Raw genomic sequence first — 21,725 nt, forward strand, 5'->3', positions numbered from 1 at the left:
AATCTGTTAATGTCATTTTGGAGAATTTGCATATCTGATGGCTGTTTTATTTCTCTCATAATCTTGCAATCATCGGCAAACATTAGAATTGTGCTTGAGATGGGGAATTAAAGAGGTCTGCGAGATCATCCAGATATAATACAAATAACAGAGGGCCACGAACGCTTCCTTGAGGCACACCAGATATAACAGGAAGCCAGTTAGAATGAGTTCCAGGAAGTATAACGCGTTGTTGTCTATTTCTTAGATAGTCTTTCACTAATTTTAATGTGTTTCCAGTGATGTTACATCTGTTAGATAATTTATGCAGTAAATAATGGTGATCCACTGAATCAAAAGCTTTGAACAGATCAAAGTAAACAACATGTAACTGATTACGATAAGTAATTGTATTTATGGCACAAGATTGCATAGAAGACAGATTGGTAAGACATGAAGAATTTGGAAGAAAGCCGTGTTGTGCTGGGTTAATGTAAGGGGATGTGAATTTCAGAAGTCTATTTTTTTAGAATTTTTTCACAGACAATAGCACGTGTGGAAAGGAGAGAAATGGGCCTATAACATGTAGTATCGTTAGCATTTCCAGATTTAAAAATAGGAATGATATTTGCTTTCTTCCATTGAGTGGGAAAGCAGCCTTCAGAGAAGCACCTATTGTATAACATTGCAAGAGGAGTAGCTAGTGAGTGAGCTGTTTTTTGAGCGAAAATAGTAGGAATATTGTCTGGTCCAGATGCTTGGTGAGAAGAAAAGGATGTAAGGAAGTGCACCTGGTTCTGTAAAGACGTTAGAAAGAGAGTGAGAGCAGATAGATTTGATAGGCGGATGATCTAAAACATCATTTGAAACAAAATTATTTTGAAATGTTAGATTGAATAGTTCAGCACTATCATTACCAACAGGTTTTTATTTATAATCATAGACAGCATATCATACAAGCTACAAACAAGAGTGTTTACCAAACTCCTTGTTTGTATTTTCAGACATAGAACACCTGCATGAAGATGCTAGTAAGTAAAACTACAGCTTGCAATGGATCATGTCCAAGATGGCGAATAATTCATTTGAAGAGATGAACGTGTGATCTAGAAAAATGAATTTAGAAATCTTTATTTTATACGAATATTACCAGTACATTAAAAAACTATATCAATGACAGTAACATCTAGTGAATACAAGAGACAAATGTGTTAACAAGATGACTTCACAACTACAAGATCTAATAGTTTTATGTTGAATTAACAAAAATCTATCTTGGATAAGATTTTCCATAAAAACTGTTATTTTAATTACCCATTGTTTTTCATATCTCAATTGTACCTAGAGATATGAATGGTTCGATTTTAATGACTCTATTTTATGTTGCTTTTCTACCACTTTTGGCTAATTGCAATGATGGGGTTGAATAGTGATAAGGTGAGATTGATAATGGGCAATCTCAACACACATATCACCAAGGATTATCCTGGCTGTGGAGTCAGGTGCCAGAACCTCGTGTCTGCAAGTCCTTGCACCCCTAGAGATATGAATGAAAAGTTTGATGTGTGATGTTCCGTGTACAATTGTAATAAAGAAAAGTATCTTTTTTACTGACTTTTATTCACAACTACCGGTATATGTATTGGTGAAATTAATGCAAATCAACAAATGAGGGGTTCAGAGTACTTTTCATGAAAATTGAGTTACATGTATGACTTAAAACTGTGAAGTATCAACAGTTCAGTGCTAGTAGTAAGTATCTCCTAATTTTCAAATTCTTGCTGATAGATGTTTGTACACTATGTCTGTGCTCCAACAGCTAAACATAGTACTAAGCTATGTAAATGTGCTTTTTTCTCAAAACTGTCTTCAATGGAGTTACGCCACATGTGCTCTGAACCCCTCAAATGTGTATTAACAACTGAAATATATGTTGAAGTATTCCTGGCAGCAAAGCAGAAGAGATATTCTCAGGATATTGACCAAATGGGATTTGGATAGGCTTCCAAGCTCGTTTCAATCCCTGAGGATCAGACTGATAATAGCTCTTAAAAGTGAAGAAAGCCTATCTGGAATTCACCTGGCCTATATCTCACGGGAAGCTCTTTATCAACTAAAAAAAAAGTGAAAGTGCTACTTGAATAATATAACTTACCTTTGTGTTAACAGAACTTAGCATATCTGACACTGCATGCAAGCGTTGTTCTGTATACGTATGGAAATCTGAGAGTGCATTCGTGAGATCATTAACATGACTCCCGGTTTGATTTATCATATGCAATGACCACACTTGATGATGACGATCATGAGTTGGCACGTTCAATTCATTGAGGTCATTCTTACCTATTAGAAAATAAATTACCATTAAATGTACAGCACAAACAGCAACAGCTGGTAACTGGTAACACACACGATCAGTGAAATTCAAAGTCCAAAATTTAGCTCCACAGCACAAGTACTTTTCGAGGGTACAGGCCTGCCAAGCAGTTTTTCATTGGAGGACACATAACGAGTCACATTGTGTCTGTTACATACTCAAGTACGTAACTTGAAGTAAAAAATTACAGTAATAAAAAGTGAAACAAATTCTACAATCATTTGCAGATGGATAGCTGGACCGACGGACAAATGCACAAGATAAAGTCACTGTGCATTTCTTCCTACAAAAGCTGTGTGTGAATGGAAATGGGGCATCACTGAAATCAATATTGGTATATTTTCTGAAGTAACATAAGAAATTTTTATATTCATTAAATCTTATGCATATATCATTTAATTATTTCCTTCAACCTGATGAAAGAAGAACCTACCGTTAAGTCAACTTCATAGTGACATCCTTCATTATTCACCCTCTGGTGTATATAAAATTTTAGCCGACATACGTATATGTTATGCATTATAAAAAACTTATTTTTGTCAGTTTATTTGACAACTAGAGACTTTACATTTTGAAATAAATGTTTAAGAACTCTTTCTCACTTGCAAGAAATGAATCAAAAACATTTTAGGGATGGAAATTATGGAAAGCATGTTAAAATATGAAGTCGTTTTAAAGTTTTGCCTGAAAAAAAAACCTGAGTATTTAGACATATACTTTCTAAAACCATGGTATATGAATTATACAGAGCGATCCATTGAAGTGAACACCGCCATGTTAGTGTTTTGCACTTTCAGCAAACTAGGTGCTTGCGGCCGTAAGTCGGCACTCTGTTTGTGAATCAAGCATGCAAGTTTCCGTAACTAGTTTAAATAGTGATTTATTTACGACATGGAACTTTTACACCCGGAAATCTTCTTTCAAATAGCCTTTGAACTTCACATGCTGATTGAGTTAACACACATGAATCATAAATAAATACACACTGTGCAGTAGAAAACATTTCCTACTTTACAGTTGAATACACCCAAAAGAAAAGAAAAAAAATACGTAACAAGCACCCTATCACTTCAGTCACCAGAATAAACAGGCCACACAATACAAAACAACGACCCTTATCGCTTCACAGTCTGCTGTCTACTTTCAAGACCTCTGTAAAAGAAAGTTTCTAGTCCCCCCCCTCAACAACTTACGTTAGTGGGTGTCTTAATAATGATGTATCAAAAATGTGTGGGCATCGAAGGCGACTAGTTTGAACACCTCCTTTTATAAATCTGGTAAGCAAATCACTTTTTAAAATAATTAGGTAAACTGTTGTGCACTTGCTTCATCGACACACTACGACGTCGACAAACGGCCATGTGTGCCTTATAAGAGTAATACCAAAATGGCAGATTTCTAAACTAAATTATAAGCTATTTACAGGAATATCAGACTGGTGATTACTAGAGAACGGATTTTAAGGTGCAGCACCTTTTCAAAAATATAGCTGTTTTCATACTGATCGTTTGGTATATGTATTTTAGGGCATGAAATCAAGTAAAATAAACACACTTTGTTGCATTTTTTTGAACCTTTTCATGAGATTAGCACATTTATCCCCTTTTTACCTCCTTTTTGATGCTTCAGCACTTTTTTCCTTCCTTTTCTTTCATTTCTTGTTAAAAAATTGGACAGAAAAATAAATAATTTTCTCTCTTCTTGAGCAGCTATATAAAATCATTTAGTCTCATTTTGTAGAGCAGAACGAGACCTATAGAATGGATTAATATAATCATTGTAGCCCCAATAGTTCACAAGTTTCTCCACATATAAGGATCTCCCGAGCTCAAAGCATCAGCAACTTGCCTTTGAAAACATAGAAATGTTGAGCGTAATCAAAAATATCAAGTTCGTTGAAACCCAGTAAATGGCACATTTACTTTCTAAACACTGTGCCCCATGAAAGCATAAATACTGGTTACTTTATGCAATTATTACTAATTGTGTTATTTGCTACAGTGTTGAATAAAGAATGTTGATGTAACTGGTTTAGACCTGAATAAAGGTATTTATTCAGCATCTTTTTTTTTTTGCACCTTCTTGAAAACATTTTCAGAACCTTTTTTTTTGCTTTCGCGACCATAATTTTGCACCTTAAAATTCTTTCCCTAGTAATTACCGATACAATAAGCCTACACTGGCCAATATCAATGAAGTACCAATTAATCTGTCTCATCCCAAACTTTAATGTTTCTTAAAGCTAGGATTACACATTTGCCAGACTTTTTGATAATCAGATTCTTTGTACTCTAACATACAATGGAACATCGATTTTATACGAGGGCAAATCGAAAAGTCTTTGCACCTAACTATTTATTGCCAGATTACAAAACATAAAAAAACAAGATATACACATTCTTGTACGTACCTTTTGCTATACATAATCACCACACCTGTTGAGGCACTTGTCGCACCGTACCACAAGTTTCGCAATGCCTGTTGCATAAAAGGTGGCCAGCTGATCACGGAACCAATGACAAACAACGTTCTGCACTTCGGTGTCGTTCGTGAAACTCTGTCCTGCCAGGAATCGTGAACAATGTTGTAAACACTACCATAGGAAATGCCAAGTTCAATGGCAATGTCCTTCAGATGAACACGTCAATCAGCTTTCACCATTTCATCAACACGGGTAATGTTGTCTGGTGTCAGGGAGGAAAGAGGTCAGCCCGATTGCTCATTGTCCTCCACACTTTCCCATCCATTTTCGAACTCCTTGCACCACCACTGCACACTTCGCACTGATAAACACTTGTCTCCATTTCCCTGTGGCTGTTTGTCCTTTGCACCATAAAAATGAATAACACTTCGCTGCTCATATGGCGTGGACTTCCTGAGCACTCTGGCCATCTTTGCCAACTGCTAACAGCGCTGTGCCGTGGAAGAAATCGGAAGTTACAATAGGGCTGTTCCAAGAAAAGCTTACTGCCTCCCTCATATATATCTCGCTTTTGTAATAACAATTATAACAAGCTAGAAAAAAAAGGCACAAAGACTTTTCGATTTGCCCTCGTATTTATCATTGGTTCAAGGTGACAACCTTACAATGCAGGAAATATTTAAGAGATTTTGCTTTAATGGGACCATGAAGAATACGACTAATGCCAGCAAATATAAGATCCAGGAACATAAAATCAGAGTTCCACTGATAACACTTACACTAATCTTACACTAAAAGTCAGACAAGTACATACTTGAATCCACAAAGGGAAGGTGTTCCTTGATGACTTTCGATGCGCTCTGAAGTTTAGATCCCAAATCTTGCTCCATCTCCTTGTGTTGCAGCTCTAGGACTGAACATTTCGATGAACACTGCTGCAGCTCTCTCTCCCTTGATTCCAACCGAACTTCACACATCGCCTTTTCGGACTCTAACTTTTCGATCACTGCCTGAAAACAAAATTCCTTTTAATTATTAAATTGCACAAAAAGATTTCCGTTGATTTTAAGTATAGTGTCTTCAACTCTACATAGAATGAATAATTCCCTGAAATCATGAGTAGTCTGTATGAGGGAAGGTAAAATGTAAACCTGAAAATCTGTCAAAAATTACAGGACAGACTGTCAACAGCTCAAATTTACATGAGGTATCGATTGTTATTTATAAAATGACCTCAAGGCTGCAACACTGATCAAGTGAGCCTCACACCACCATTTTTTTCATTTTTAAGATGGCGTCTCCTGCATACACATGCAGCAGTGAAGAGCAGTGGTTTTAGCCCTCTGGAAGCCTAAAACTTATATAGATTCTACAGCAAATGAAAATTCAATGTTTCTACACATGCCTACCATGCCAGAAAGGTTAAAAATAGAGAAGAAAGTTCGACCATGACCTCAGTCTGCATATAGATGGGTGGAAAGACCTTCACGGTGGCTCATAAGTGACTGCACATAGATTACAAATATTCTGCTTCTTGAGATATACAGGCACTAACTCAGACTTTAAAATATATGTGAATCAGCAATGGGTCTATGCTAAATTCAGTGAACTTGTGCAACTTTACATGCAGAAATCTACTAGGTAAAAAACAAAAATCAAATTAAAGTTTTCGATTGACTGTCCCTCGTATATATAAGTTACATACTGTGTATATATAAGTTACATACTGTGAAGACATATTGGGGGATACGGGGGGTATGGCCTAACACATTCACACCATTTGTGGAGTGATGTAATCACCACCATGCTCCAGACACCTTGACCCATGCTGTTCCTATTTATATGAACTTGAAACCACTCACACCAGGTACCGTACGTAACAGTCAAGACATCCTAGCAACTGGACCACCATAGCTATGCAATACACATATAATTAACAATGATGATTTTTCACATGTAAAATGTGCAAGGAGAGAGATATTTTATATCTCGTCCATTGAGAATGCAAATGTTCTATATCCAAATTGTAAACAAATTGAGATATTTTGGCTGTGGTCTATTTAGGATTCAACTGTTTCATCTCTCAGGGTGGCCACTATAGGACCATGATAAAATTCAAGTATAATTCCCGGTTTTCAATGCGAACTTTCCAAAAATTCAATGGTACAGATGTTTTCTTTACATCAACTGCATTACCACCTCTCACCACCCACACACATACACACAGAAATATATTAACAAATATATAAATGTATGTATGACTTCAGGATATCCAAAAATTTAATTCAATTCAATTACATGGTGTATATATATATATATATATATATATATATATATATATATATGTTTGAAATATTTAATTTAAGGTGCAGAGTTTACATTTGTCATTTCACATACTGACTCGAAATACGTCTACAACTATGGGATATACTAATCTACGAAAAAATGTTAACTGTATAAGAATTTCAACCTTAAATTTACCTAATCAACTTCAAGGTATCCTAGATTGTTCTGCAAAGGACACTAAAAAACGAAATGGATTGAGAGAATTCTGTTTTATTTTCCACGCTTTCTTTTCACATCTACAGATAAAAATTCAAGCAAAGTTCACGCATAATTTCCGGTGAGTAGTGACCCTGTCTCTGCTATTGTCTGATGCCTATCTGCAACCAATAACAACATATTAAGAGTCTTTCTGGCCCATGTGCAGAACTTACAAGCAGCCACAAGAGTGCAAACTCCAACAGCCAATGAAACCTTACAATTTCCTCAACCAACCACAGCAGCATCCGAGTATGAGATAAACCACTTGCATTCTAAACTCAGTCACTTGTGAGACCTGCTTAGCAATAGTAGTGGTCTTCGGTTCTTACTTTTGTTGTTAACAAAACGTTTGAATAATAGTGCAATCATAGTAGTTGATTGATGTCCCAAAATATGAATTATTTATTTTACTTTGCTACTGAACGACAAATTTATAATGAAATTGTTTCATCTCCATATAGTTTCCAGAATGCAGTGTTATACTTGGTAGATAGAACACTGGCACACTCAAATCGAAGCTAGTGTTGCGTGCAATTGTTCTATCTAAAATTTAAATTATTAATTACAGCATAAGTACCTAAAGAATCAACCACTTCTTTTTAGAGAGGCTTCAACATTATCAGCCTTTACAATTATAGAAACCTTCAGCGCAATGATAACAAAGGTTCAATAAATATACCATGTCAAATTTTAAAGGGTTCTCCTGAAAAATTGGACATAAAACATTCACATTCTCAGTGGACAATCTGTAGAGTTTGCAGATTATTATTAATGTCAAGTTCAGGATGAATTATCTTACTTTTTTTTGTATGATAAATACTATGAAAATGAACGTAATACAATACATGGGAATTAATTCAACTGACACATAAGCAGATGGGGAAGAATGTGAAACAGGTTTCAAACAATGGGAGAGGACAAAAACTCTCAAATGAAAATTTCTTCCTTCTACTCCACCAAGCACCACCTAATGGAAAGAGCAACTGTATTCAAGAGCACCCACAGGAAAGGGGGGGGGGCAGAGGGGGCACTTGACCCCCTGAGATATCTGGAAAAAGTTTGTGTAATTCGAATGGTGAAGTTGTAGCAATATTTTATTGCAAAGAAGAATGTTTTCTACGATTAACAGGCTATCAGTTACAGCAATTAACTGCCATCTCCAACAAAATAATGAGAAAGCATTTTCACAAGAGATATATAAGCCTAGAATTATGCTGATTGCCGTAACTAGAGGTGTGCAGGATGAAAAAATAATGGCCAGGGCAGGATTGGGAATATCAATAATTCTGACGTCCTCATTTTCCGACCAGGTTGGGAAATTTTCGTAATTTGCCAATGTGGTGAAAATCTCAAATTGTACACACTATTACCCCTTCAAGTCATTGTTCTTACACTGGAATAAAAACTGTTAATTTCAAGAATTTCACACTTATAGTACAGAAAGTATCAAGAATTAAACTCTTTCAAATAACTTGAATTTCTTGGCTGTTCGAGGTTCCGAAAAGTTGGAAAATTATTTCCCGAAGTTGGCATCTGCCCATGATAATTCACACCCCGTCATTGTGAATATTTTTTTTTTAGGTACCCTTTAGCATGTGAAAACATGGATCAGAGGTACCATGAAGGACAGTAGATTAAGTGGTCTCTGATTGATATCTGTGCATTGTGAAAAAAGTACAAAAAAACATAGAACTGTTCATCAACAATATGATTTATGTCTTGGAGTCTGAACTTGTATGCAACGCCAAAGTATCTTCAATTCAATTTTAATTTTATGATTTGTAAAGTAATAATAATAATAATAATAACAACAAAAATAAAAAAGTTTCTGACTGAAAGGCAAGATATGAAATCTTACTCTGCCCCGAGAAAAAATCTTGCGGGCACCCTGGCCTGTATTTCTGTTTTTCTTTTCTTGCCTTGCCTTTCTCTTTAGGCTAATTTTGATTATGAGAGTGACAAATACATTAACCTATTAAGTTGCTAATTTGCACATGCCAAATATCTTCCATAGTGGGTAATTTTCAAAATTACAAGTCCTCATTATTCTCCAAAAGCATGTATTATATATATGAAGATGATAGAAGAGTCCTTTTGCTGCTTTGAGCCATCATGGAGAATTACAGAGACTTCAAAATGCTCACGTGGCTCCTAAATTTGTATGCACCTCCTCGCCTGTGCAAGATAAACACAGCTGGCAGAGTGCCAATGCAGAAGCAGAGTTTCCATCTCGTGGTGATTAAGGCAAGTGAAATACTCTGAAACTTCTGAAAAGTGCCACCATCTTGTGGCAGACATGCAAACTAAGTCAACAGTAAAAGAAGCATGTCCATAGCTCATCATATGCAGGAGACAAGAATGACAAAGAATTAATATAATTTACCAATAAAGCTTACCTTGTATTTTTCTTCAGCGTCATTTTTCACTTTACGGTTTTGTTGTACTTTTTGTTCCAATCTCTCTAGCCTTTCTGTCAATTCTTCCATTTCTCGTCTATGCATTTCATCCTTGTCATGCATCTATGGGGTTAAAAGAATGAGCATATTGTGATATTTAAAAAAAACAAAAAAAAACAACAACATATGATTCTGTTCATAGAAATTCTGTTCAAGCCTTCTGAGCATGATACAAGCATTTCTACTATGCAACACTAATGCAGTAAAAGTTTTTGGTAGAGTTGAGCCATTACCAGTGATATCGGACCCTCTTTCAAATTCCTACCAATAGATGTCACATTATCTTCATTGCTGAATATTAGCTGCACTCATGTTGAATTACATTGCCCTTTTGTTTATACCCTTGAAAATAGCATCGATTATAATTATAATTTATTTACACCTTGTGGAAATTCTTTACGAGGATTCCGCTTCAGATTTTGCAGTTAGTGAAGTTTTTGTTCCTAATAGGAAGTATTTAGGTTAATTTCATTAATTAATTTTATATTACCTATTCAAAATATGTTTTCTGTAATTTTTATACAATGTTACATATTTTTTTACTTTCAAAAAACGTTACAGAAAAAAATCATAAATGTGAGAAAATTTACACATGTTATACAGGGTGTCCCACAAATAGGTGGCATAACTTCAGGAGCATGTTCCTTACAGGTAAACAATGAAAAAAGTTTATACGAACATAGGTCCGGAAATGTTTGGTTTCCAAGTTATAGGCTGTCATAACATGTGCTCACTGGAATTTGTCTATCTTTCACAGGTGGTTTCCTGTAACACAACTAGCTATTTGATGAGTGGTACATGCTGAGTGGGCCTTGTTGAGACCATGTACACTAATCAGGAACAGGCAGATATGTACTTCATGTATGGTTTAGCAGATGGCAATGCTGTAGAGGCCAGTCGTTTGTACCATGAAAAAGTTAGGAGTTGCAGCACATTGCTGCAAAAAACATTGGCAGAACATGACACGCGCAGGGTAATCTGCTGGTGATAATGCCTGTACAAGTTGCAGATGGTAGGGATACAACTGTTGTTCTTGCAATACTCTCCAGATAGTGGAATATCCACTTGCATTGCTAACCTTTGTGTGCTGATTTCAGGAGTTGCAGTCACAATATCCAGAATCTCCTCTTCTTGCAGAGGAGTTGTAGATCGAGGTTGTCCTCTTTCAACAACACGAGGTGCAAAATTGCCAAATTCACACAGGCAGCGATGGATACTCACACCAACAGCCACAACACCACTTCAACAACTGTTTCCGTGTAGCCATAACACATCTATTACCCCAGCACACTTACATCTCCACCTGCAGGTGATGGGAAAGGAAAGGGCCTATATATCAGGCATGCACACCATCATACCCCCCACTCAACCTAGCCACCCAATACGCATTTCTCCATTCCCTTCCGACCCGCAACCCACCCAGTATCCACCCTGCAGTAAATACTGGTGAAAGGATCTGCTTTTCTGAACTCGTGTTCTATCACTTTTCTCTGGCAACACTGTACGAACGCCAGCATTAGTATTCTGTGCCTATAGGCTCTGGTGGATTGATATGTTATGGTTGCAATGGAATATTTATAAATACTTATAACTACTTTGAACATAACGATTTTCAAGTTCAGTATTCATGGGAATTGGTAAGTGTTGGTAGTATCGGCTCAATACTAGTTTTTGGTGTGTACATAAATATTAAGGTTTATGTCAAGAAATATTATAAATGTTAAAATAACTATTGTCAGGTCATGTATATTTAGTGTAGGTCAAAAAGCCTAATAAAATAGATAAGTGGTTTAAAAAGTTGTAAAGGGGAAGATAACAACAATAAGAAACCCTTTAACACCAGGAAGTCAGGGCATTCTACTTTCACTTTACACATGTTGAAGATTAGAGCTTCATCCAGGTTTGGTTGTCACTGTGCTGACCATATGGCATTCGAAGACAAGATTACAGTTATCACAAATTGGCATAAGGTTTTTTGATGTTCTAACCTCACCTTACAACTTTCTAAACCATATACATATTTCATGTAGTCCCCAAATGAAGAAGCTGGGTGGGTTCGAAAACTTGGATCTAGATTGGAAGTACATTTCTTGATTGTCATTGTAAGATGCAAGATGCTGGCAACATGTTGCATGAAGTTCAACACTTTTCAAGATAGATTTTGTTTCATTTAACTATTATTAGTATGCCAGTTCACGAATAAGAAACTAAATGACTTGTAGGTATTCATGTAAATCCATAGTCATCTCAAAACAGTTCAATACACAATAGTTTCTATAGGGTATGAGACTAACCTTGCTTTCCTGCCAAAAGAGCAGATGTCAGTATGGGGGTGTCAACAATCAAATAGAGAAATGACAGCACAAAGAATTCATACAATGTGGACAGAACACAAGAGATATTTTTGATTGACTGATTTGGTTTATTTTACTTTCCTTTTCCGCCACTTTTGGATAATCGCGACAATGAGGATGAGTGATAATATGATGAAATTGAAGGGACATTCACAATGAACACGCATGCTGGGATTTGAACCTGGGACCCTTTGTAGCATGCTGTGCTAACCACTATGCTATAGAGGTTGGTAAGAGCTCTCTTGATTGCTTATGCATGAGTATATGGAAGAGTATCAATGTGATTTACTATGGAGCAGCAGGAGGCTGACAAGAGTTCTGCCTAATTCTATGTAATTGCTTGTAAATGATACAACACCAACATTATCCATTAATCAAAATTCAATGAATCACCAAGCATGCTGTCACTAAAATAGGCATTTTAATCATTGGTTTGTTACCAAATATAACTTTCACTAATCTCTCAAACAGGAAGTTTTCTCAAAAGTATTGATCAATCATTCACTTACTACTGACAACAACTCAGCATTCTCAGCTATTTTCTTTTGCAGCTCTTCATCTATGATGTTGTTCGCAAATGCAGCAGCCTGGAAATTATCAGCATTTTTCACCTTTCCCTTCCTTGGCTTGGCCTGAGGAAGAAACAGAAAATTGCTAATGCAAAATCGCCAAAATATGCACTATTGACCTAAAATTTCCATAAATACGGTATGCGCCAAAATATACAGTACTGAAACTCGCACATCTCGAATGCGCATGTGCGTTTGTCGATGGGGCATAGCTCCAGCCACTTGTGTTCTCAGTAGTGAAAACGAAGTTATAACTCGCTAATAGTGTGTATGTAGAGTTTCTTTCAGGATAAATAAACTCACAGATGACAACAATGTAATGTTCGTCTTTTAATTTCAGTACTGTATATTTTGGTGCATACTGTATGTCCAATAATAATATAGATTTCTTTCACTGTCAGTAATCTTTTGTTCCTTCTCTACCACTTGGATTACATCCATCTCCATCTGAACAACATGCAGACAGCACCACCTGGCAAACCCATTTGCACAGAGCACGCAAATGATGAGCAGTGTGTAAGCTGTTGTCTAGAAGAGTGAAGGTGTTGTAGTGGGCAGAATGCCGCTGAAAACAAATTGCTATTGGGAAGGGTACATTATGGCACTTTTTCATGCCAAATTTAGCATTTCCCGCATAGTAGAACAGTGTCAGAACAATGGATTGGTGTTAGGACGGGCCACTGTTAGTGATATAATTAAACAAAATGCCCAGCAGCTGCCTCCACAGCCCACATCACCAATGAAATCGCATCCAAAGAGGGCACCTGTGAAACTAACAAGACAGGTGCTAAAGAAGATCCGGGATATGGCGGCCTGTGAGAATCAACCATCTCATCGTGTTATGACCAAAGGGGTCAAAGTAGGCCAAGCAACTGTTAATCGTGCACTCCATTAGCAATTGAGGCTGAAAACTGTCCGCAAGGACAGCGTACCAGCTTTAAGACCACAGCATATCGTGGAGCGCAAGAGCAAGTGCAGAAGGCTGTACGAGCGCCACCTAGCTGGTAACCACTGGAAATTTGTTGTGACAATGGACGAAGCATGTATTTTCCTAAGTGACTGTGGCAAAGTTCGGGCCATAACCTACAGCGGTGTTGATGCAAAAGACTGGTGTCACTTTGTGCGTCAATGCAAAGAAAGATTCTCAAAAGGTTTCATGATTGTGACTGGATTTTGCTACAGAGGGAAGCTGACGATTCGTCGGGCCGAAAAAAGTGTCAAAATCAATGCTGCATATTACCAAGAACATGTCCTATCATCAGTGTACACAAAAGAAATAACGGTCTTGTATGGAGCAGACACCAATCGTGTGGAACTGCACCAAGATAAAACTTCAAGTCACATGGCCAAAACATCGCTGGCCTTCTACCGACCCATGCTATTCTGTTCGAGAACATTCCAGTGAAGAGTCCAGATGCAAGTCCGAGGGATTTTTGTACTTCTCAAACGGCACCTTTCAACATGTTGTGTGTGGCACTCCGTTCATGGCCTATGGAAAGCCTGCAAGCAGGAGTGGAACAATTTACCCCTCATACAGCTGCAACGATGTCTGCTGCAGTGGAAACTTCAATGTCGTGCAATAGTACACACAGGTGGCCATCACATCGAGCATGATTGACGGTGGCAGGTTGGAATCTCTTAGGTAAGCAACACTTTCATTTTGTTTGGATGGAGATGGATCAGCCTCTGTATTCACACGGGCACCTCCAGGAACGCTCAACATTGGTGTAAGCAAGGTTTCTATGTAGTATATGTTCCATGACCTTCACTAGATGTAGAGAAGAAGCATGCTTTTAGCTGTTAACAATTAACAATCACCTTGGGATCCATGTCTTTCATATTGCACTTCACGGAAAGGCTGTAAAATTCATTGCATGAGAACCAGAGGAATATGAGAGTAATACAACTGCAAGTGCTGCTATATGCTGATGATATAGTCTTAATTGCTAGCAGTGAAGAGAATTTACAGAGGAGCGTAATAGAATGGGGAGAAGAACTTGCGAGAAAAGGGATGAAGATTAATATTAAGAAAAGTAAAGTTATGCAGGTGGCAAAAGGAGAAAAAGATCATGAAATAGCAATTAGATATGGAAACGAGAACTTGGAAGAAGTAGATGAATATGAATATTTAGGAACCATCATAACAAGTGATGGTAGGTGTGATGAAGAAATCCTAAATAGGAAAAGAAAAGCAAATACAGTATATTATCAGTTCAGTAAAACAATAATGGGAAAGAAAGAAGTGGCAGTAAAGACAAAAATGCAGCTATACAAATCAGTATTGGTTTCTACATTAACATATGGAATGGAAATTTTACCACTTCAAGATAAACATCTGAGTAAAATTCAGGCTAGTGAAATGAAATACCTGAGAAGAGCTGTTAATAAGACTAGGACAGATAAAGTGATGAATGAAAGAATAAGAAGAGAAGTGGAACAGAAGTCGCTAGAGAAAATAATTGAAAAGAGACAGTTAAAGTGGTGGGGACATGTATTCAGAATGAATGAAGACAAAAAGGTAAAGCAAATTCTAGAAGTAAAGGTGCAAGGTAGGAGAGGTACATAATGTTTGAAGACAGAATGGAAAAGATTGGAAGAGAAAGGAATAAGACAATAAATATGATGAAGAGAATGATGAGAAACAGACAGGAATGGAGGAGATGGATCGAGGCAACCAACCCTACGCTATGATGGCAGAAGGGGACTAGAGGAAGAAGAAGAAGAAGAGAACCAGAGGAACATAACTTCAAAAATGTGTTTTTTGTTTTTAATGTATCTCCTCTGAAGAGCCTAATTTGAAGTCAGATCAGCAAATCTCCACTTCTAATCCTTAGCAGTAAGGTGGAGTCATGTATTTCTAATTTACTGACTTCATTTTACAATATATGGGACTTTACATTACATCCTGAAAAGTGTACTACTCTCACCATCTCTCTCAAGAAGAACCTGTTAAGTCATCTTATTCCGTGTCTGGCAATAACATCCAAGCAGTATCCTCTCACAAAGTCCTAGGCATCGTTTTCGACCAAAAGCTCACGTGAAGAACATATAACAGGCACAACAAAAAAGGCCATACGTCTCTTAGGTTTACTGTATCGTTTCACTGAAATTACTGACAACTCAGCCCTTATCTTATACTTCAAATCATTCATTTCCCCAATAATAAAATACTGCTCTCCTGTCTGGTGTGTTCCACTTAACTTTCTAGAATCGATTCAGTTTTTCCTAGCTATAGTTCGATACAGGGTTCCCTCATTACGCAATTTTTCATCTCCGCATCTCTTGTCTTTCCTAAACCTACAAACTGCTTATCAGCGACGTTTGCAGAATGATTTGTAATTTATACAAAATTGTGAATGGCAAAATCCGCTGCAACACATTCCTTGAGGAATTCCACTTTCGAGCACCTATGCGCACAACTCCCAACACAAGATTATTTTATACAAAGAAACCTAGAATACAAATTCCAAAAGGATCCCTCATTTACAGACTTTGCCACACAATACAATGACCTCCCATTAAGAATCGATATATTTTCCTCCAAGTTTTCCTTTCGGTCTTCTATTAGAAGAAATGTCTGTAAATAATATCAAATAGTGCCATCTTTTGCTTATCTTTTTGTCAATTTGCTATTCTCTTTGTGTTATTTTGTTACTTTTAATTATTATTTTTTAATATCTTTTTGCTTATTATTATTATTGCATTTTCATTGTTGACAATTTCAGTGTAAAATGGCCACCTGTGTAGTATCTGGGATTTTATAAATAAATATTATTTCCTCTTTCCTGTAAATCTGATAAATTGGAGTTAACATCCCCCAGGTTCTCACACAGCAAAATATTTGCGTAGTGTCATTTTGTTCAACAAAGAATAGTTAACTGAATTATCAACTTCAATTTGTTTAGCAACAAATTTGAGTGGTTCCGATCCCATTTTAAACTGTAGGTCCAGTCCCAATTAGCCTATCTGTGCATAAAGTAGATTTAAAACAACAATTCAAACAAACAAATGTCTGACTAAGGGAGTGCACATTCTTCTGAAATGTTACTTCAAAAAATGTGTTTAAATAGTTTAAGTCAGTAGAGATAAGTAAATGTCTGCTCCAGTTCAGTCGTTACAGTATTGCTTCTCCATGCAAAAGATTAATAAATTCGGAGACACAAGTACTCACTTTACCAGCAAAACTTTTTTTTTCCTCTTGAACAAAAAAGAAAAAACAGTTTTGCAGATAAAGTGAGTACTAGTTTCTCCGCATTTATCTACTACCATGTCTCTCTTCTCCCAATTATGAATAAAAGATTAACTATACAAGAAAATCTTCTCGGAGATATGGGAACAGGAGAAAGTGCTAGTGTATATTACTAAGATGACATCTGTCAAAATATACAAAACACAACAGTACCTGAAATGCATCCAACTCATCCTGGAGGACAGACACACGTTTTGTCAGCTGCTGGTTTCTGAAATTCAGACTTTCCATCTCTTGATCTGCTTTTCGTAGGCTCTGGTCTTTTTCTTTCAGGATATCCTGCCAAGTAAATCAAAATTTCACAGAAAAGAAATTTTCAATGTTTTGTAGCTATAAACACAGTGGAACCTTGATTGTATGTATGCTTTGCAGGGGGAACAAGATGAAGGTGATTTGTTAGATGACGAAAGTGTTTTAGCAAATATTTTTAGCTTCTTGAGAAGAGCTGGTCTCTTCCATTGTCTGTGAGAAAGTTTTTAGTTTATTCTCACTTTTTAATGCGTTGTGTTTATCTTGTGCAGGTCCCTTTAGAACCTCAAGGGCTTCTTACACGCCTTGTTTTAACCTTTTAACTAAGAAGTGTAGATAAGGGGATATCTCCCCTCATACACTGAAGGGTGCGGAATGACCATACAATTTTAAATCAATCAATCAATAACATTTAACTAAAATGGAACAGCAGACAAGCTAATCTTCTCATGTGTGAACTACCCTATCTCTTATTCTCTGTCTGGAAGAATATTCCAGGAACATTTTTGACTGCCAGTCTCATAATGTGGAAAAATGTTAAGTCCGGATATGTGGAACCAGGGCTCTACTGTATTGGATTACACAATTACATATTAATTGCTTTCTGAATGTGATCAGGATATGATATGATCTACAAGCATCAAGTAAAATGACAATAAATTACGAGAAAACTGTGTTAAGCATAAATTAACAACATTAAATTGATGCATCACAAAAATTAGTTAACTTAAAAAGTATCATTGAAGTAGAATGCATTAAAAGGAAATACTGTAAGATTAAAACGAAAAAAAATAAATAAAAGCAAATCTAATTTTTCTTTTTTTACATTTCAAAACACAGCACCATAACAATAAAATTTCTTGAGATGAATTATTAAATTAATGCATCAAAACTGATTGTGGGGTTGTTTATTTTGAATTCCATTCTGGAGGTTTCATAAATGTTTGCAGAAGGATGGAAATTTAGAGTGAAAATGACCATAAATAATTCTATCATGAAAAAAATTAGGGACTGACACAAAAAAATTGAGGGGCAATTACAGTTTGCATGGATAACTTACACATCACTAATGTATATTCTTTTACTTTTACACAAATATAACACCCATAAAGCCAAAAATCGTCATGTGATGATGATGTGATGTGCAATCACTCTCAAAATAAGAATAATTTTTGTACATTCACACTCATAAAACAGAAAGTTGGTCACACAACATTCATGCACAAAGAGTTGAAAGTACAGCACCTTTAATATGTAGCGTGGAAAATGCGACACTTCGCGGGTTGCTTTGGTTTGAAAGTTTCCTCGAACCGAAGGACCCATGTCCCTTTGTTGTGAAATCCCAGTATCATTTGTCTCATGATGCTTTGGTCTAATATCTCCTTGACAGTGCAGTCAGAGCTTGTGTCCCTATGGTTCGAAAGGCTGCATTGATCTGACTGCTTGCTTCCAAGCGACACTTGTGCTTTGTTGCCTCGGTTTGAAATATCTCTCAGGATACTATTTATATTTTAATAACATTGAAAAAAACTCTAGTACACAATCCAACACCTGACGTCCGGAATTTCTTCTTGTATTACACATGTTATTTATTTATTTTACTTTTCTTTCCAAAGTAATGCCATTTCATGACTGCAAATCACTCTACAAATATAACAGTTTCCATCAATTCACGTACCGCCTTTCAAGACAAACAAACCTACACAATATATTCCAAAAACTAACTAAGCTGTATTACTTTCACAAGAAAATTAGTTGTGATACTGATCGCACTGCCATGTATGTTGTCATCCACTTCGGGAACCAGTTTTTCAGGTCGTTTTCCACACTACCTATTCAAGGCGCTGTAGTTGAAAGCATTTACCTTTAGCTCAGCATTCTTCGTTTGTTCATCCACCACTGCCTTTTTGAGGACAGACACTTGAGCTCTCATCTAAAATATTCAAAATAAAAAGTACTTCACCAATACGCAGAGATGCACATTGCTTAAAAGAAAAATAAGATGATGCATGCATATATGTATTGAAATGCCAGTAAAAACACCATTATCTTACGTAAGCTAATAAAGTAGCGTTGTACCAGTCCCATGGTGGATAAAAATAGTGATTTTTTATTTCAAAAAATAATTTTTGTTGATTTCTTTATTTCAATCTATTTTTTTTTTAAAAAAAAATAATGCTTAAAATTGCTTGCATGATTTTGGCCACCACGCACATAGATATATGTTTTTTATAGAGAGGCTTTTTCTAGTAAATTTCCCAGTAAAATATTTGAACAGTTTGATTAAAGCAAATAAGAAATATACGTAAGCATACATTTTTCTGTTTCTGACACCGTAACTACTATGGAAATGTTTGTTGAGTTTGTTAATGAAACTAATAATAATTTCAGTAACTTTTCTTTCAGTGAAACTAAAGCACTCTAGATGCACTGTATAATTGTAACTTAAAATATTAACTTAAATATTTTTATAAACTTTGTTATTGAATTTTGGAGATTTTTTTTAATGATAGTTCGAAAAATCAGCTGACATGTTTATTCAGAGTTTAATGATATTGACTTTATTTATGGTTTAACATGATTAGTAATTTGTATATTTTTCTACACAAAATGTTTGCTATTTTTGCCCATAAAATTATTGAATTTTAAATCAAGAAATATCCTTTATATTTCCTATGAACTCCACAGCATCAGTATATATATTTTATTTCCTTTATCTTCATTTCTTAGAACCTAATAATCAGCACTAAATGATTATGAGATTAATGTACTTTCACCAAAAGTGTTTCTGATATCTACAAAATACATATGTAGATTAATATGTATTTTTTTTAAAAAAAAAAAAATCACTCTAAATAAACAATTTGTATAATATTGTAGATCTCAGAAACACTTTTGGTGAAAGTACATTATTCTCGCAATCATTTAGTCTAAACATTTAATCTGAAAAAAAAAAAAACCCTAAACAAAACAAAGAAAAAAATCACTGCATTAGATCAATATGACACATTTTGAATGAACGATTTTAGTTTAAAAAAATATTTGTACGCCCGACATGATACTTTGTATGTGGTGCCATCAATTCCACTTGCACCTGTTTCTTTCTCTTCTATTCAAAGCTGAACAAGATCCACTTCTTCGATAATAACTTACTTCTAGCTTTACTACCACGTACCAAATGAATGCAGCAATCCACCCAAAAATCTGAAGTCTTCGCATTCAATTAGAAATTACAAACTGCAATAAATTGTTGATGTTCTAAATTTAGCATGCAATGAAGGTTAGCTTTCTGGCATTAGGCGATTCCATGAAAAACCTTGAACCTTACCATCCAGAGAAGACTCATAGTTGGAAACAGAATAAACCAAAATTTGCTCTTCCCCATGCAACCTTTTGAATTTGAATTCAAAATTTTGGGTGCATCAGCACTAAGGCTATTTTGCACCCATCACACTATATGGGGTCCAGTCCTTTACCATAACTAACGTGGCATAACTGTAATTCAGTACAACTAAAATCTTAAAATTTTCTAACTTTGGTTAAATGCTGAGGCTGTAAAGGGGCACTCAGCACATATAACGACAAAACACAGAATTATACTGGCCATAGGGCCAGTCGCCAGAGCCTCGTTTGTCTGCAAAATGCAGTCAAGGACGTGTACTACGTGGAAGTGCGGTTCACAGTTGGGTGTACTACGTAGAACATCACCCCTTACACCCCATGGAGTAGATCTGATGGACCAAAAGAAGGTCACATATGAAATTGATAGAAGAGCTAGGATTAAGTACTACCAAGTGTGCCGGTTAATAATTCTTAATTGATCCGAAAGAAAACAAGTGTATCTGGGGAGAAAGGTAACAAATGCTTTATTCAAAGTATGCGCCATCGCTAGCTATACATTGTGCCCATCTGTCCATCAAATTGTGGATGCCCTTCCAGAAAAATCGTTCACATTTTGAGGTGATCCAGTCAGCAAGCCACTGTTCGACATCTTCGTAATTATTGAAGTGTTGCTGGGAAAGTGAGTGAGACATCGATGAAAACAAGTGGTAGTCCGAAGGGGCTAAGTCTGGTGAGTATGGCGGGTGGGGCAAGAATTCCCAGCCAAGCGGAGAAATGGTGTCTCGGACGCCTTTTGCTGTATGTGATGAGGTGTTTTGTCGTGCTGCAAAATCACTTTTCCGTGTCTTGTTGCCTAATCTGGGTGCTTTTCGATCAATGCATGGTTCAAATTGATGAGTTGTTGAGGGTAGCGAACAGCATTCACTGTTTCACCTGGTTTCAGAAGCTCATGGTACACCACACCCTTCTGATCCCACCAAATGCACAGCATTGTCTTCCTTCCGAAGCGATTCGGTTTTGCGGTCGATGTTGAAGGTTGTCCTGGGTCATCCCCAGACTTTTTGCATTTTGGGTTCTCGAAATAGATACATTTTTCGTCCCCAGTCACTATCCGATGCAAGAAAGACTTTCTTTCATGCCGAGAAAGCAACACTTCACACACTGTTTTTATCTTTCCCATTTGT

At 36.3% G+C, this 21,725-nt stretch overlaps 1 protein-coding gene across 2 annotated transcripts in view; it reads right to left on the reverse strand.

The window, feature by feature from the left end:
* The window catches only part of LOC146000304 (protein phosphatase 1 regulatory subunit 21), a 58,623-nt gene that overhangs the window by 32,368 nt on the left and 4,530 nt on the right, over positions 1-21,725 (reverse strand). For both annotated transcript variants that reach the window (XM_083137806.1, XM_083137807.1), the window contains exons 3-8: positions 19,064-19,132; positions 17,104-17,229; positions 12,642-12,764; positions 9,719-9,841; positions 5,593-5,788; positions 2,135-2,322 (exon numbers count right to left, since the gene is read on the reverse strand). In XM_083137806.1, the coding sequence (XP_082993932.1) occupies positions 2,135-2,322; positions 5,593-5,788; positions 9,719-9,841; positions 12,642-12,764; positions 17,104-17,229; positions 19,064-19,132 (825 nt within the window). The remainder of the gene's footprint in view (positions 1-2,134; positions 2,323-5,592; positions 5,789-9,718; positions 9,842-12,641; positions 12,765-17,103; positions 17,230-19,063; positions 19,133-21,725) is intronic.

Source organism: Lepisma saccharinum, chromosome 16, assembly GCF_977018435.1.
Source record: "Lepisma saccharinum chromosome 16, izLepSacc3.1, whole genome shotgun sequence".
Classification (NCBI taxonomy): Eukaryota; Metazoa; Arthropoda; class Insecta; order Zygentoma; family Lepismatidae; genus Lepisma; species Lepisma saccharinum.